The 18,505-nt window shown below is 47.1% G+C and overlaps 1 protein-coding gene across 7 annotated transcripts in view; it reads right to left on the minus strand.

The window, feature by feature from the left end:
• NAV2 (neuron navigator 2) overlaps nucleotides 1–18,505 on the minus strand; it is a 722,564-nt gene that overhangs the window by 253,335 nt on the left and 450,724 nt on the right. For all 7 annotated transcript variants that reach the window (XM_059407175.1, XM_059407119.1, XM_059407156.1 and 4 more), the window contains 2 exons: nucleotides 16,942–17,059; nucleotides 5,811–5,863 (listed from right to left, as the gene is read on the minus strand). In XM_059407175.1, the coding sequence (XP_059263158.1) occupies nucleotides 5,811–5,863; nucleotides 16,942–17,059 (171 nt within the window). The remainder of the gene's footprint in view (nucleotides 1–5,810; nucleotides 5,864–16,941; nucleotides 17,060–18,505) is intronic.

Below are 18,505 nucleotides of genomic sequence, written 5' to 3' on the forward strand. Positions count from 1 at the left end.
CGCTCCAGAATGCCCAGGGTATGGAGTTGGACAGGCCCAATGGCAAGCAATGATGGTAAGTGGATTGTGCAGGACCGTCTACTGTGTGCTCAAGAGCAAGGAAAGGGGAAGGGGCAGCCCATGATGGTTTAAACAGAGATGTGCCAAAGAGGCAGAAAGCTAAGACATGGATGTTGCCTCCGTGTTGAAAGCCATAACCGGCCAAAACCGAAGCGGTGACAATGGATGTACCATCGAGTGGGAAGTGGGGTATGCTGCCTGCTGACCTTGGCCCTGGACTCTTTCCAGTTTGCTTTAAATTTTAAGGGACTTGTGGACTTTTCCTCATTCCTCCTTAGTTCTGTAACATGTGTGTGCCCTTAGGGTGGTATAAAAATAGGCTCAGGGGCCCAGGGAAGAGGCACCTCAGCTGCCCAAGGATCTCAGACACTCCCTAGGCATGTGGCCGGCTTTCTCTCAGCTGTTAGGAGGGCCCAAGGTCACTGGGCCTGGAAACCTGATTCTGTTGCATATGGCCTTGCCTTGGCCCCGGAGGCTCTGTGGAGAACAGAGGGGGAGGTACCTGGCACCAGGCCTATCCAAGGCCCTCAAGAGCTGCCTCTCATGGGGGCCCTTCCTCCTTTCTCTGCTCCTGAGGTTCCATCCACAGGTCAGCCCAGGCCCTTTCCGGAAATACTCAGTCTCCTCCCTTCTGCTGATGAAAAATTAGAGTAGGGAATGGGGAGGGGGAGACTATTTTTATTATACCCCTTCTTTGTCACAGAAGTGGACACCACAGGCTCTTAAACTAGATAGACTTGGGTTTGAGCTCCAATTCTGCTTCCTAGGTGAGTAAACTGGGACAAAAAAAAAAAAAAAGAAAGAAAGAGAACAAGACCTTGTAAAGCCTCAGTCCCCATGTGCTGTTTTTTGGGAGGGGGGTGGATTCTGCTCATGGAATGTGAGTTTGAAAACCGCTGCCTGGTACTTCTCTGTATCTACATACAAACTCCTATTGTTTTGGGAATCGGGTGCCACCATGTCCATGGGGACTGCTGAAAGAACAGGGTGGGGGGCGGAGCTGTGCCCTAAGCAGCAGGGGCACTGAACTTTGGGTCTGTGGAGCCCCGGGGAGACACATGGGCCGGCCTCTGGGACCTACAATCTGCTCAGGTGTATGCAAAATTCTGGGGGCTGTGTCATCTGGGGAGGAGAGGGCCTTAGCTTTCCTCAGATTTCCAGAGGGTTCCATGACCCCAACACATGAACTACGATCACAAATCACCACTGTCCTAGAAACTGACACGTATCCAGGGCTGTTCCTATGCTAGGAGCAGCATGGGGATAACGAGCTCACCTACCTGAAAGGGCTGTTGGGAGAACGGAGGGAGAGGACCGCTGGGCAGCACTGAGCCGGGCCCCTGGCACCAGGCGGACCCCGACAGGCTCTTGCTGTATTTTATCATCCTCATCAGTACTCATCAGTACTACCCATGGTTATCCCTTGCGTTGCCTCATTAGTACTACGAAAACTTTATGAGCTGTACTACCAACCCCACTTTCAGGAACAGGAAATAGAGCCTTCAAAAGGTTAAATAAAGAGCTCCAGGCCATAGCACATCAGAGGAGGAACTTGAACTTGGCCTGCATGGTTCTCAAGCCCAGTTGACCCTCCATCTAGACACTCTATGGGAAGGGGGTTCGTGAGTGGCTCAGTCGGTTCAGTGCCTGACTCTTAGTTTCAGCTCAAGTCACGATCTCAGGGTCATGAGATTGAGCCCCACATCGGACTCCTTACTCAGCGCAGAGTCGGCTTGGGATTCTTTTGCCCTTCGACTCTCCCCTTCTGCTCCTCCCCCTTGCTTGTGCATTCTCTCCCTAAAAATAAATAAATGAAATCTTTGAAATAAATAAATAAAAAGTAGAAGCACCAAGAGAAGAAGGCAGAGCACTTGGAGAGCTCGGGAGGCGGCTGCACTAGGAGGCCCCAGATGACCCTGGGCCGGAGATCAGCAACCAAAGGGATAAACAGGCCTGGGGCTTTCCGTTGAAAGGGCCAGCAGGCCTTGCTAACTTTGCACCTCTCCTCATCCATAACAGAAAGCCAAGCCCTGTAAGATAATAATGATTAAAAAAGAAAACCACCCCATGAAGCAGCCATTCCTAGGCCCCAAAGTGAGGCTCTGTCTTGAAGCCCAGGGGTTCCAGGAGAGGCAGTGCCCTCGGGCCAGGCTCCAGGCAGTTTCTCTTCCCAAACTAACTCCTAACTCTGCTGAACACAGCACTTGAAAGCCAAAAAGATGCCCCTGGGTTGCCATGGCAATGCTAAACAGACAAAACATTTTAACCAGCTCTGACGCACACACACAAAACTCATTTAAGGACCAAAGGGATGGCCTGGTGGGTGAGGGGAGACAGGAGCGTTTCTACAGCTCCATCTCCAAGGACATGGGCCCCGGGAGGGGCTAGGTCAGCCCAAAACTGCCCAAAGGACTCCTTCAACACAAGCTGAGGCCAGCCTCCTAGGGAAAGGCAAGTCCCTGCCATGTCTCCCTGCCTTGTGCCCACTGTCAATGGTCCTATCCTACGAGGGCCACCAGCAGGTTACAGTATATGCTGATGGTTCTGGCTTTGTCTTGCCCTGGGGACAGCTTTCCACCACGTGGCACTGCAGTCTCTTCACCAGAATTGGGGGAGCATTATGTGGGCCCACAGCAGCATCCAGAGTGTAGGATGTGCCCACAAGCATGAATGGGAGCACAAACCTTCTGGCACTGTGCAGCTATAGGTCAGAGCAAACAATGAACTCAGGAACTACCATTCCCCACCAGGTAGCATTTTCAGTTCCCAGACCCCATGACTGAACGTCCCTCTCCAGGGCTGGATGACCACGGGTATTTTCCTTCAAAAATACTTCACTCCAGGGCCCAGTGGGGGGTTGCTTCCCAAAATACAGTGATTTGGGAAGTAATGATGAATGCAGAAGGCTTATCTCAGACCTGAAGACTGCCATGGCTATGGGGTCTGCTGCATTCTGGACTCTTCCATGCCTCACTCCTCACTGGAGGAGAGGAGCCTCCCTAGATACAGCTTAAGGCCCTTGGGTAGGATCATATGCAAATGCTGCAAAACCTTCCTTCGCAGGGTCCCTGACAAACTTAGTAAAGATATGCTCCAGGAATGTGAATCCTCGTCCACCCGTCATCCCCCTGGGGTGAATCCTCTTACCTTTCAGACTCACTCCCTAGAAGTTACTCTTGACCCTCCCTCGTTCTCGGATGCAATGGGCCCCCACTGTGTCATGTGCACAGAGGTCTATGCAAACAGCAGCACCGTTATGCTCTGCTCTCCTGTCCACTCATCATGGAGCTCTTGGAGGGCAGGGACCCCATCTCATTCACCTGAGCATTCACGAGGCCCACCCCAGTGGCTGGCAATGGTCAGCACTCTGCAAAGTTTTGCTGATCTGCAGGTCAAAGGGACAACACCATACTCATTGCGTCTGTGCATTGGTGCCCGTGCATTGGTGCCCCTGGGATAGATAGATGCCAGAGCTATCTGCTCTCACTTAAAGAACATTTGAAGTAGAGCCTGGAGTGCAGGAATTTGAGACTTGAGCTACTGGGCAGCCTGGTGGGTCAGGTGAGGTTCTGTCTTTGTCTTTTTCTCAATGATTTTATTTATTTATTTGACAGAGAAAGAGATCACAAGCAGGCAGACAGGCAAGCAGAGAGGGGGAAGCAGGCTCCCTGCTGAGCAGATAGCCTGATGCGGGGCTCAATCCCAGGACCCTAAGATCATGACCTGAGCCGAGGGCAGAGGCTTAACCCACTGAGCCACCCAGGCACCCCAGGTGAGGTTCCGTCTTATGGACCCGTCACAGTTTGCAACGCGGGGTTAACAACAATAGCACTGTTGTTGTCTTTACCATCTTTCTCCTTTGCTGCAGAATGGAATGACTGTGATGGAGGTTTTCCCATTTTCCTGGCCTCACATCCCGGACATTGAACTATTCTCTGCTATGTTTACCAGACCGTGTCTGCCTCCCCACCCCTAGCTGGAACTAATTATCACAGACAATTATAGGATTTTATATTCCTGTGCTCTAAAAAAAACAAAAAACAAAAACCCCACACAAACCCACAGGCCATTAAAAAAAAAAAAAAAGAGGAAAACAATACTTTTTCACAGCTGAAAGAGTTAGAGAAACCACAAAATTACATTGGTGTCATGGTAGCATTTATAAATAACACTTGGCATCTAGAACTAAATTTGCACGAAAGAATCTGAGATGGTGGTATTATTTTATAATCGTGGAAAGCGGGCTTTCACACCTCCAACAGGAAGCGTGGAAAATACAAAAGTGCCAAAGAGAATAAAAGGTTCATTACCTTCCAATGTCAGGTCTACGTACGCATTATAATGGGCTGGGACAAATGCATCTCTATCTACCCCAGGGGAACGACTGTATCTCTTTCAAGTGAAGATATGACTGCATGTGTAAAATGCTTGCACTAAATTAAGTCTTCTATCTTCCAAATTTTCTCAATTATTAATACACTAGACAGCTGCAGTAGCTCTAGCAAAAATAGCAGCCCAGAAGTCAAAGCAGCCATGAGATGATGAGATGTCTGTATGGGACTTTCCTACATAAGGAGGGGTTGCTCTCTGGGTCAAACAAAAAGAAACAAAATCCCTGTGCAATGACCAAAAAAAAAAAAAAAAAGAGAGAGAGAGAGAGAGAAACTTGTTTCACAATGTAAACTGAAGGAGGACTCCCATCCACCCTCCTCTTTGGGATAAAAAATGTGTTTTTATGCATGCAAAGGAAAGTGCACTGAAAAGGTGATCTGTCCAACTCACAAGGATAACAAATACTTGGGAAAATTGAAAGGGAAACCCAAGGAATGCCAATCACTTTGTTATATTCTGGAATGACAGTATCCAATTGTGTCAACTCAAAGGGAGTGGGGGAGGTCAGAAAAAATGGATTATGCCTTTTTCTTAGGTTTCTGGAAGCAGATTAATGTCCTGCAAAAATAGAAAATTGTCCTTAAATTGCCACCTTCATATTTTAAGCAGGTAGGAGTAGCATCATCTTAACAGTCTGATATATATGTACTTGGCGTAAAGACTGAAAAGCCTTTTGAAGGGAAAAACTCAGGTTCTCAGAGCATTGCAATTTCATGTTTTCTGAACTCAATAGTGATCATGAATTTTAATTCAAAGATTATTCACAGGACATATAACAAGAACAGATGTTCAAAGATCCATTTTTAAAAAAAAAAAGCTTTAATATCAGAGCTTAAGCATACAATACCAGAGAGCATATAACTTGTCAAGGTTAAGAATGGTCTGGATATGATTATACATTTCACATCTGCTGTCACCACTGTGCTTTCACATCATTCTAACCTTTAAAGGCAATCAGACCACATGCCCTGATTTCTGAGCAAGATACCATGACCCCATCTGTGCCTCAGTACCACATACAGAGATCGTTGTGTGTCTCTGAGAAAGCGGAATGAGTCACAACGGTCCAAATGCTCAACAAGTGTGTATTTCCACCAGGTCTGCATAATTTGTTTCTGAAAGAAAGGGCAGTATTTCATGTTCCCTGTCTCACCATCTACGTAAAAACCACGGCCACTTTTTAATAAATGCCAACAAATTTCAGAGAAGCCGACCGCAGCTACTAGGAAATAGCTGTTAGTTTATTAATATAATCCCCTAGGGGAAAGCTTCTGGTGGGAATGTTCTCAAGACAGTCAATACCACTGAGAGGCAGGGCTTCCTTCCCTCACACAAATACTCGCCAGCCGTGTACTCACCATTTGCGATCTGTTCTTCGGACAGCCATTGATGTCTTCAATCTTCTCATTTGCTGAAATAGGAAACACAAGTCAGAAAAATAAACAATCACCCCAGATACTTTGAGTAGTGATGTTCAGGACCTTTGAGGCCAACCACGTCCTAAGGCCCATCCTGGGGCCTGTCCAATCAGCGCGGCCATGAGAAATGCTGAGACGCAGCTCGAAAGCTTCGGGACTTACTCATCGAGCTGCCGTCCTCCGGGGACAGCTGGGGCAAGGTCGTCAGCATCCAAAGCAGAGACAACTGCACTGATGACAGTCTTGGAGCGATGGGGCATCACAGAAACGTGTGGAGACTGAGAAATAGACCGGACTGTGATTACGCTTTGGGCTCTTCGAAAGGTGATTGTGATCTCCCCACAGAAGGTGGGATGGCTCAGAGTGGATTGGTCCAGCTTTAGCCCCACTCGGGACAAAAGGCATGGATGATAGCATCTCACCTCATCTTTTCTTAATTTTTTTTTTTAATTTTAGTTCCTGTGTAGTTAACGTACAGTGCTATATTAGTGTCAGGTGTACAAAACAGTGATTCAACACTGTGCTCAACACCCGATGGTCATCACCAGTGCCCTCCTTAGTCCCCATCACCTATTTCCAACCATGTCCCTTCCCCGTCCCCCTCTGGTGACCCTCAGTTTGTTCTCTGTAGTGAAGAGTCCGGTTGTTGGTCTGTCTCTTGTTTTCCCCTTTGTTTTGTTTCTTAAAACTCCACAAGTGAAACCACATGATGTTTGTCTTTCTGACTCATGTCACTTGGCATTATCCTCTCTAGCTCCATTCATGTCATTGCAAATGGCAAGACTTCGTTCTTTTTTGTGGCTGAGTAATATTACACGCACACACACACACACACACACACACACACATCTTTATCCATTCATGTATCAATAAAGACTTGGGCTGCTTCCATATCTTGGCTATTGTAAATAATGCCGCCATAAACAGCGGTGTGTGTATCCCTTTGAATTCGTGTTTTTGTATTCTTTGTGTAAATATCCAGTAATGGAATTACTAGATCATATGGTAATTCGACTTCTAATTATTTGAGGCACTTCCATATTGTTTTCCACAGTGGCTGCACCAGTCTGCATTCCCACCAACAGTCATGAGCGTTCCTCTTTCTCTACGTCCTCGCCAACACTTGTTTCTGGTATTTTTGATATTAGCCACTCTGACAGGTGTGAGATGATCTTACTGTGGTTTTGATTTGCATTTTTCCGACGAATTGAGCATCATTTCATGCATCTGTTAACCGTCTCACCTCATCTTTAGCCAGAAACGTTAATATTGCTTAATACCGACAGGATTACTAATAATGCTATTCCCAATGTGATAACACGGATAGAAAATGGGAGCGTGAGACTTAAAAGTGGCTCTTCTAAGACCATATGGTAAGTCCAAATTAAGTCTGAAACACACTCTTGGCGTCATAATAGCACCTAGCTCCTTAGAGAAGTAAGAGAAAGACACTGTGTTGAATTAACTGGAAATCAATACCAGTGATATGGAAGAAAGGCCCAGGTTCTGGTGCTGAAGTACAGAGAAATCCCAGCAAGACACAGCCCAAGTTATCTACAGGGGGGTGGGAGGGGTTGAGTTTGCCACAGTAGCAGCACAGAAACACAATATATGTAGAGATTAGGGCACTGGCTTCAAAGGCAAAGATACTGCAGATTCTCAGCTCTACAGCTTCTTAGCTGTGTGATCTTAGCCATATCACTCAACCTCTCTGGGCCACAGTTTCCTCATCTATAAGATGGAGCTAATACTACCTACTTTAGGGGAAGCATTGTGGGAAATAGATTACAGGATGGCAATAAAATGCTTCGCGCTGTGCCTAGCACACAGGGAGCATTCTATAAATGGCAGCTCTCATTAACTCAGTAATGTCTATCATCAATGTAAATCACATACAGTGTTAATCTCCTTTCTGATGTCTCCATCAGAGTTAAACCCAGAAACTCAGCTAGGAGTCCACAGTCAAGAACTAAGGATCTGCCTCCTCTGTGAAGCCTTTCTAAGCTTCTTTCCCAGTCCGCTGTCCTTCCAACTCCAGCCCCCAGCCCGGGATGGAGAAAGCACCTTCAGGTCTCGGTCTGCCCAGCTATGCTGTTTATAGCCTGGCAGACATGCAGATTTGGATTTTCACATTTGTGTCCTCAAGGCTCAAGAAGTGCTTACAAAACTGATTTTAAAACAAAAAACAAAAACCCCCCCTTACATCAGATTTTAATGAATTCGATGCCAAAAACTTCCATGAAAAGATATTAAAAACCAACTGAAAAGGATAATAGAATCAAAGTGTCCCAAGCCTCTATTTTACAACACCAGAGTCTAAGTATTCCACACCATTACCTCAACTGGGCTTTTTTTTTTTTTTCTCTAGTGTTTCTACTTTGAGAGAGAAGGGGGAAATAAGACACAAGCTAGTGGTAAGAGATTGTTTAAAAATCCAATCACCATGAGACAGTCAGTACACATTCAGTCTAATCTACACCTTTAGAATTTGCCCTGAGTAATAGACACTCAGCCTTATGCCCCACTTTGGAAGACGTCAGTCTTCATTGATCCAACTCTTAAGAACACTAGGATAAACATTGTAGGAAGCCTTTTCAACCTGCTTCCCTTATTCCCAAAAGAGGTGCCACGGAGCCTTTAAAAAGCACATTAAAAAAAAGGCCCCGTGGGTGAGATGACCCATGGATATTTGTTCTTCAGTTCACTAGAAAATACCAGAATTATAATCGGCCAGAATAGCATGTGAACTCCAGACCAAGCTTTACCACTCACTCTTTCCAACTGTAATCCCAGAGCTGAGGATAGTGCCTGACAGACAGTAGCCCCTCAAATATTTGTTGAGAGGAACTAAGGAATGAGTCGCCTGAACATTTCTAAGAATCAAGGTTTTAGGCCTATGTTGAGGCAGTTGTCCTTTCACTTGTCAAAACAGACATACAAACTGAAGATGGAAAAAAAAGATCCGCGACAAAGGGCACTTCTTCAAACAAGGGAGACGATGTCAGGCCTGCACTCGGGCCTCGGGTTTTCATATACAACCCTGGAAAAATAAATATGTGGCTTTTGAGAATCCGGGCCGCTCAAGGTATCCTCCAGCTGGATGCTCGTGATGGCCCAAAGTCATAAGTCATCAGGTTCCGATCAAGACCCAATGCAGCATGAGGTCATCAGTGCCCATTACAGTGAAGGATGGATAACTGTGATCCTAAGAAATCACTTTAACGATTCTTTATATACCATCTGGATAAAAACAAAAACAAAACAAAAAAAAACCCAAAGGTTTGGTCTCACCATCTCTCCACTTCCTTTTCATGGTCAGTCACCAAACCATAGTCAGGTACTGCCTCAATTCAAGGATCGCAGCTCCCATAAGCTTCTTGCCATTTTACAACATTCGAAGTAAATCAGAGGAGCGGAGTCCATGGGAGACGACTCTAAAGATATCCGGGAAGAGGTCGATCAAATGCCGAAACCCCAACGCAAATGCTTAATAAGAATGCAAGACAAATCTTGAACCTCCTCGTTTCCAATTTCATGTAATTGAAATACTTCTCCTTTCCTGAAATTCTCAAGAATTTCTATGGCTGTCATAAATACTTAGAGCAGTAACAGAGGCTCTGATTCTGCTGATAAGAAGGAAGAAGAGTTTGGTCTTTCGAGTTGAATTTATTAACTTGTGGTAGGGGGCCTTTGGCTGCAAACCAAAACCAGATAACTGAAGAAGCAAAGGCATTTGTCCCCAAAGTCCTCAGCTATGATTAAAACTGGCATCCCTAAGTGCCCGTGCTAATTTATTTATTCCAGCGTGTTCAAGGCATTCTCAGCACACGAATGCAGTAACCTGCCTGCGCACGAGGTGACAAGTCAGTAATTGGAAAGCTTTTTAAGGAAGAAGAGTGGCACCAAGTTCACTGCTTTCCAAAGGACTTCTTTCAAAGGGCTGAGAGCATTTCCGCAGCCCATGCGTCTCGGCATAGGGCAGTTGACAGATCTGCCGACAGGAAGAGAGAGAAACTGGCTACCCAGAAAGGCAGAGGACTTACCCAATGACACACAATGGTAATAGGTCATCAATGGAAAGAGGGTTGAATTCCTGGTTATGCTCAGCGGTAGCCCCAACGGTGGTGGAAAAGGAACTGCTATCAACTCTCTCCACCTCTAACAGGAAAGCTCTTCCCCTGTCCTCCGTCTTTGCTTCCTCCTTCTCTTCAATCCTCTTCTGTTCATCATTCCATCCTTCTCTCTATTCTTTCCTCCCTGCCTCCCACCCCTTCTCTCCTTCCATCCCCTTCTGGCATTCTCCCGAGTGACAGCAATGTAAGCAGGAGGAGGGAGGCCTGTCTCTCCCTCTTGATTCATGCTGTTTATCCTGACCTCGTAAGCCTTTCTAATAACTCATGGCGATGGCACTAGGATGGGCTGGCAGGCAACTGCCGGCTTGAGGCAGCTCATGACTCAAGAAGATAATCACACTAATAAGAGGTTGAATGGAGACTGGACCCTTGGTCACAGAAGACAGTAGCGAAAGGTTCATTTCTGCCCAACAGGCAGAAGGCAATGGTAGAAAAGTGTGGGTCCCAAATCATCCCACTATCTGAGAAGCACAACTCCTAGGACAGACACATAGTCTCCAGAATTGATCTCTCTGGGATAGGTGAAGACTCTGGAGCTAGTGTCTGTGCATAACATTTAAGGTTTTCCCAGTCAACAAAACCAAAAGACAACCAACCGACAGAATGGGAGAAGATATTTGCAAACGACATATCAGATGAAGGGCTAGTATTCAAAATCTATAAAGAACTTATCAAACTCAACACCCAAAGAACAAATAATCTGATCAAGAAATGGGCAGAAGATATGAACAGACATTTCTCCGAAAAAGACATACAAATGGCCAACAGACACATGAAAAAAGTGCTCAACATCAGGGAAATACAAATCAAAACTACAGTGAGATACCACCTCACACCAGTCAGGCTAAAATTAACCAGTCAGGAAACGACAGGTGTTGGTGAGGAGGTGGAGAAAGGGGAACCCTCCTACACTGTTGGGAATGCAAGCTGGTGCAGCCACTCTGGAAAACCGTATGACAGTTCCTCAAAAAGTTGAAAATAGAGCTACCCTATGACCCAGCAACTGCACTACTGAGTATTTTCCCTAAAGATACAAATGTACTGATCCAAAGGGGCATATGCACCTGAATGTTTATAGCAGAAATTCCATAATAGCCAAACCATGGAAAGAGCCTAGATGTCCATCAACAGATGAATGGATAAAGAAGACACACACACACACACACACACACACACACACAATGGAATACTATGCAGCCAGCCATCAAAAATACTGTAATCTTGCCATTTGCGATGATGTGGATGGAACTGGAGGATATTACCCTAAGCAAAATAAGTCAGTCAGAGAAAGACAATTATCAAATGATCTTACTGATATGAGGAATTTGAGAGGCAGGGTTGGGGGATCATAGGGAAAGGGAGGGAAAAATGAAACAAGATGGGATCAGGCAGTGAGACAAACCATAAGACTCTTATTCTCGAGAAACAAACTAAGGGCTGCTGGAGTGGAGGGGGTTGGAGGGATGGGGTGGCTGCGTGATAGACCTTAGGGAGGGTACGTGCTATGGTGAGTGCTGTGAATTGTGTAAGACTGATGAATCACAGATCTGTAACCCTGAAATAAATAATACATTATATGATCATTTAAAAAAAAAAAAAACACTTAAGGCTTTCCTTCAAGCCACCCTTCTGATCATGGCCCTCCCCAATGTGAAAAATCAACTCTTCAACCCCTAGCTTTTGTGCTTAGGCAAGAGCCCAGAATTCACTGCACCATACCTGGTAGTCCCACCTTATTTTGCCTTGTTGACCTTCTTGCTCTCTACCCTCCAAAAGTCTCTGCACACTATATCCTCTGCCAGGAATGTCCTCCTGACTGCTTCACCTTGACAACTCCAAGTTTGAGGTCTTGGCCTACAGGTAAATTCCTCAAGGAACCCTTGCTTGATTCTACCCCCTACCCCCATCATGGGTCATGTCTCACAGCACCACTGGTCTGTTATGTACTATACTCTCCCAGACCTTGAAAGGTATTGTTCCCCAAAGGGACAATCTCCCTGACTACAAGTTTCAATGGACCTTCATGTAAGGGTGTTCTTTTCTCTAACTACTTTGAAGTCACTTAAACAGGGGACACCTGGCTCAGTCAGTTGGGCATCCGACTCTTGATTTTGGCTGGGGTCATAACAGCGGGGTCATGAGATTGAGCCCCGCGTCAGGCTTCATGCTAGGCATGGTGACTGCTTGAGATCCTGTCGGTCCCTCTGCCTCTCTCCCTGCTCACACTAAGAGTAAATAAGTAAAATCAGAAAGGAAGAAAGAAACAAAGAAAAAGGGAGGAAAGAAGGAAGGAAGGAAGGAAATAAAGAAAAAGAAAGGAAGAAAGAATGAACTTCAAATGGACAGAAAAGTCACAGGAATCATACAGAGAATTCCCACACACCATCCTTTCTCATTTTCTCCCCTTTGTCTCTGTACAGGTATATGGATTTTTTTTTTTTTTCTGAATCCTTTTGAATATGTAGATATGTAGATCGTGTCCTTTGCCCTTAGATTTCATACGCATTTACAAAGAATAAGGAGATTATCTCATGGTACAATTATAAATTTCAAAAAACTTGACATTGATATAATCCCAATTTGGGCAATATACTAAAAAATGTCCTTTATGGCATTTTATTCCCCATATAGGATCCAGTCCAGGATCTGGCTGTACCTTTAGTTGTCATATCACTTTAATCTCCTTTATTCTGGAACAATTTCTCAGGCTTGGCCTTTCATTGAGCTGACATTTTTGAACAATTCAGGCCAATTTTTTTGGTTTGGTTTTAAAGATTTTATTTATTTATTTGACAGAAATCACAAGTAGAAAAAGAGGCAGGCAGAAGGAGGTGGCGGAAGCAGACTCCCTGCCAAGGAGAGACCCAGATGCGGGGCTCAATCCCAGGACTCTGGGATCATGACCTGAGCCAAAGGCAGAGGCTTAACCCACTGAGCCACCCAGTCCCCCCTTGGTTTTGATTTTAAATAGAATGTTCCACAATTCCAGTTGATCTAAGATTCCTCGTGATTAGCTTCAGGTTTCCCATCCCTGCCTGGTATTCAACATAAGTGATGCTATGTTCTTCTGGGTATCACATCAGTAAGTACATGATATCCATCTACCCCTTGCCACTGATAGAATTTTGATCTCCTGGTCATGAAGTGGATTCTCCCCTGTGCAGATACACTTCTCTTGCAACTAATAAGCAATCACTGAAGAGACACTTTGAGACCATGCAAATTGCTTGCTCCTCAAACTTTCTCCTCCAATGTCTGAATCCATTGGTTCTTGCCTTAACTAATCTTTACCATCATGGTTGCAACTCACTCTTTATTTGTTCTCCAAAACAGTGGAGGCCTTTCTTCTCCACTGATTGAAGTATCTGTCAGTAGAGACTTAACAGATTCCTATTTTATGCCATAATTATAATCCACAACTGTCCTCAGTTTTGAAGCTCTTGTGGTCTCAGAGTATGATCATTCTTTATAGCAATGGAGGGCAGAACTAGTACTTATAGGGAGATACTACCAAGGGGTGGGGGGCAGATTTTGACCTAGTGAAAGAAAATCTTTGGGATGATTCCAACTCAGTAGCTGAACAACCTGGTCAGAAAAACGCCACTCCGCCTCCCTCACCAAGAAATCTGTATTTACAAGATACGCTCAGATTAAATACTCTGAACCGGGTGACTGACAATCCAGAGAAGAAGTCACGCAGGACTCCTAAGTGTCTCTACCTTTTCAGCTCCTCATTCTCTGGGTCTCTGTTCTCCACAGTCAGAGCAGAGAGGGTGAGCCCAGCACAGGCAGGGGCAGAGACAGAGGCACTAACATCTGGCTTCACTTACAGAGGCCCCAGCGCAGCTAGCCTCTCTTGGAGGGCCGAGGGAAAGGCAGTTGGTGGCCTCAGGCACTGTCAGGCACTGGTACTAACTTGAGGCCGAGATATCTGCCCAGTAGCTCAGGCCCTGAGAGGTCACTGTCTAGGGAGGTTCATGTCCTCCGAATAGATTCAGGGAAGCATCCTCCTGAGCAAGACAAACACTGTACTAGTTTACACTCTTCGTGCTGTGCTTAGTCAGTTCATGACATCCATGCTACCACTCATCCATTCTGAGCCCATGACAGACAGAACGAATCTATCATGATACGCTCTAACGGGATACCAAGGCCTTGTCACTCTCGTACTCAGAACTTTTTAGGAAGTGGCCACTGAGTGCTATCCGAGAGCGCTTTACTTTCCAAACATGTCATGTTTGCTACCTACCTTGCATTTCCTAAGAATGCCATAAAAATCAGGTTGTGCCCATTTTAAAGACAGGGAAGCAGAGGCAGCAGAGGAAAGGGACTCTGAGGTCCCATGGTTGGGAGCAATGAAACTGGGATGAGAGCAAGGCCTCTCGGTTTCATCCTTTCCCACTTGTTCCCAGTGCTGAAAGCTGAGAAGGTCCTGGTAGAAATTCTACACAGCCCCAAGACGCAGCCACAGTCCTGCCTCACGTGACCCTGCTGATGTAGACATCAAAACTCAGCTTCCGGGCAAGTCCTCTCCTCTAGGAAGACCCCAGCAAGAAGATGGCACTCCTTCTTCCAAGGTTACAGGCCTTGCATATTTATCTCTTTCTTCCTGGCTTGGAGCACAGCGCTAGTGTACAGTCAGCGCTCAACGAATCGTAATGAACTGAAGCAAAGGAGGCCAGATCCTTGTACCGGGTTCCATGTGTCGGGATTGACAGGAGGGTATAACACAACAGGGCAACAAACAGAGGCGTTAGGAGCAAACTAACCCAAACCAGAATCCCCTCTGGGCTAGCTGTGTGATAGGGAGCTTCTGAGACTCACGGAGCCTCAGAGTCTGCAGGTGTAAAACAGGGCAAGTATCCCCTAGGTCACAGAGAAGTAGAGGAAATGGAGAGAAATTTGTAAAGGATTGGCAGGAGTGATGAAGAGCGGGAGGAAGAGAAATCAGTTCCCGTCCGAGATGACGACATGGGGGTAAGGAAGGGACAGAGGGTGGAGTAGGCAAAATGGGTGAAGGGCAGTGGGAGACACAGGCTTCCAGGTACAGAAAGACTCAGGCACAGGGAGAAAAGGCACAGCATCTGGAGTTTGGTCACGGATACTGTGAGAGTGTTACATGGGGACCGACGGAGGCTACCTTCGTGGTGAGCAGAGCACAATGGATAAAACCGTCCCATCGCTGTGTCGCACACCCGAAACTAACGGAACATTGGGCACCAACCATACTCAGAAAAGTTTGAGAAAAAAGTGGGAGGAGGAAGAGGATGAAAGAGAAGAAGTAGAGCAGACAGACTTCTAGGTCACCCCCAATGATGTTCCTGCCTAACTTCAAACCCTTGTGTAATCCCCTCCCGTGGGGTGTGACAGAACCTAGGCTTTGCTTCTAAGGCAAAGGTGGTGGGATGTCACTCCCACAAGCACGTCACATTGTAGAAGATGACAACCGGCGAGCCAATTTGCTCTAGAAACGTGCTCCCTTGGTGGCACTGAAGAAATCAACCCAAGCAACACACTGGGAGACCCATACGGCAAGGAGCTGAGAGGGGCTTCTAAGAGCGAAGCCCTCCAGCCAAGAGTCAGGGAGAAATCAGGACTCACCTCCTCTGACCACAAGGAGATGAACCTGCCAACAGTGAGGGAACCAGGCCCCCTCCCTGGTCAAGCCTCCACATGAGGACTCAGTCCCAGCCAATACCCTGACTGCGGCCTTGAAGAGGCACCAGCTATGCTGTGCCTGCACTTCCGACACCCAGAAACCATGAGCTAACACACACACACGGCCATGTGCTCCCCAGCCACAGACGACGAACACAGGGCAGGAAGGGAGAAGGGGAACAAGCACAAGCCAGTCTTAAGAAATCAATCTTAGGGGGCGCCCGGGTGGCTCAGTGCGTTAAAGCCTCTGCCTTTGGCTCAGGTCATGATCTCAGGGTCCTGGGATCAAGCCTCACATCGGGCTCTCTGCTCAGCAGGGAGCCTGCTTCCTCCTCTCTCTCTCTGCCTACTTGTGATCTCTGTCTGTCAAATAAATAAATAGTCTAAAAAAAAAAAAAAAGAATCAATCTTAGGATGGCAGAGGCACTTGGATCTGAGTGGCGGCACCAGTCCAGAAGTGTCCAGCTCAGGCCAGCTTGCCTGGGTTTTCAGGTACAATCTCCATGGAGGTGAGCAGAATTACAACTTTATGTACAAGGTCATTCTGCTCAGACTTGAAAGATAAGCAACTCTCCCACAGCAGTGCACACCCAGTTGGCCGGGGCTTCTGTCCTTATGCCTTTTCCTTTGGCATGAGGCAGCCACGGAAGCCACCGGCGACAACAGTCAGCCTGACCTGCCTCTAAGTGGGAGCGCTCAGGCAGGGCTGTGGGGGGCACTCCCCATAAGCTTCAAGGCTCAAGGCAGAGCTGTGCCCACCTGCCTTCCCGGGATGAACCTGTTCTTCCTGAAGCACAGCCCCAGCTCCCTTCTCCCAGTAGTAAAACCAGAACCAGCCCTCTACAGAGCTTGATTCTTTGCCTTCTTAGACCCAATTAGAGTTGCAGGACTAAATCAGTCTTGTGGTACCTTTTGTTTGTTTTTGGTAAATATTTCCAAAGTAATCCACAATAAAAGTACCATCAGAGGGGTGTGGGGGTGGCGGGGGGGCGGGTTGAGAAGGGAGAACCAAAAAGACAGGGGACAAGAAAGGGGCAGAGAGCCCTTCTCAGACCACCAGCACCCCCTCCAGCCCTACTTCTCAGAGCATCAAGAGGAAAAGCAAGCTGGTATCCACACTTCCCCAAGCAGGAGACGTTATCAAGTAAACTGTCAACACATGCGACAGAAACACTGTGTTCTTCTGGGAGATTTCAGTGTTCCATGTCCCTTATCCGGGCTCGTCCCCTTCCAGGTCTCCACTCTAAGTCTTCGGTCCCCAATGTAAAACCCGCTCTTACCCACAACCTGGATGATCTGAGCCAGGAGGACGCCGTCCGTCACATCTTGCTGGAGGTCCTTGATGAGACGTTTGTGGCCCGATTTGGCTAAGTAGTGATTGGCCCAGTCCGTATAGATCTGCAAGAAAGCAAACAGGCAACTTGAGCCACCTACTCAAACCCCATCCCCGAGCCGGAGGCAGCTGCTGAGGCCTGTGCAGCAGCCCCTGTCCCACCAGCGTGCTGTCCCAGGCCAGCCAGGGCCATTAACATGCAGAGCCGTGTGCGGAGGGGCCTTTCAGCTGGGCTTTTGCCTATTGAGAGATCTGCCATCGAGGCGCAGGGAAAAGCTAAAGAAAGCTTCAAAGCATGCAAAGGCCTGAATGGGATGGGGATACAGAACTAAACAGTCTGCTCCAGACGGCTTTGAGAGGCGGTGGCTCGAAATGCAAGAGAAGCCTCCCCCCACTCCGCCGCCACCACCACCCCCTTCCCATCTTTTTCTCTTTATTGAGAAAACGTATGGGGAGGTTACCACCCAACAGGCATCTTTTAATGGGCCATTTCAGGGTGAGGAGGGCTATTGAGTTAGCGAAGCTCTCAGGAGCCTGGGTCCCTTGTAAAGAAGCCAAGTACGCAAACACAGAGCCCTTCAATTACTCGCGTGTGAGTGGCGTTATTGACGACCTTGCAATCAGCTCAAATGTAATCGGTTTAATTTAAAAGCCTCATTTCCACTGTTGGGATTCTGTGACTAGTAATAATTTTAAAAACCTAGCAAATTCCAACATATTTAAACACAGCACTGGTGTGTGCGCAGCAGCCTGAAAGGGAGAGGCTGGGTTACCCATGGGATCAGGAAATCAACCCTGCCCATCCCCACCCCCGCCCTGTCCCCACAAGAGCATCTTTTCTTTGATAAGCATAAGAAAATGCATGAAAACTTTCTCCCTAACTGAAATAAGCCAAATAACAAACAAAATTGGAAAAGTCAACAATTCTGAGTGATAGTTTCCACGACAGATTCCTAGATTCCTCCTCCCTCCGGCTCGTCTGTGGAGCGACGTGTAGGCCCCATATAACAGCACCTTTCTCCCGCCTACAGTGATGGCTCAAAGAGTATACCCCACCTTGACTGGCCCATGGATTAGCAGCGACAGGTTCATATACTAAGTCATATGATGTATCCCGCAAATTAGGGAGGGGGTTGTTGTATTTCCAGCAAGCCTGCTCTGAGATCTTGCATGTGACTCCTAGAGCGGTGGGAGTCCTACCCTCACCCCCGCTCTCTCCTCCACTTGGCTCTTCAAAGGAGCCCAGAATAACCTCACACAATGGGGCGACACCCCTCGAGGCTCACAGAATGGGGATAGCAGGCCAGTGCCTAGGAGACTTCTGGGAGGCTGCAGATCTGGCTATGCCACCTGGGATGGGGAGAGCCTCCTCCCAAGATGGGGCAAGACAGAGCTGCACTTTCTGCTTCGTCCCAAGCTGAGAACAGACACCCCGGTCTCCTCCTAGCCCCGAACTTGAATCTTGGTCTGCCCTTGCACGGCTGAAGAGGCCAATGTAGGATGGGGCTACT

This window comes from Mustela nigripes, chromosome 1 (assembly GCF_022355385.1).
Source record: "Mustela nigripes isolate SB6536 chromosome 1, MUSNIG.SB6536, whole genome shotgun sequence".
NCBI classification, from domain to species: Eukaryota; Metazoa; Chordata; class Mammalia; order Carnivora; family Mustelidae; genus Mustela; species Mustela nigripes.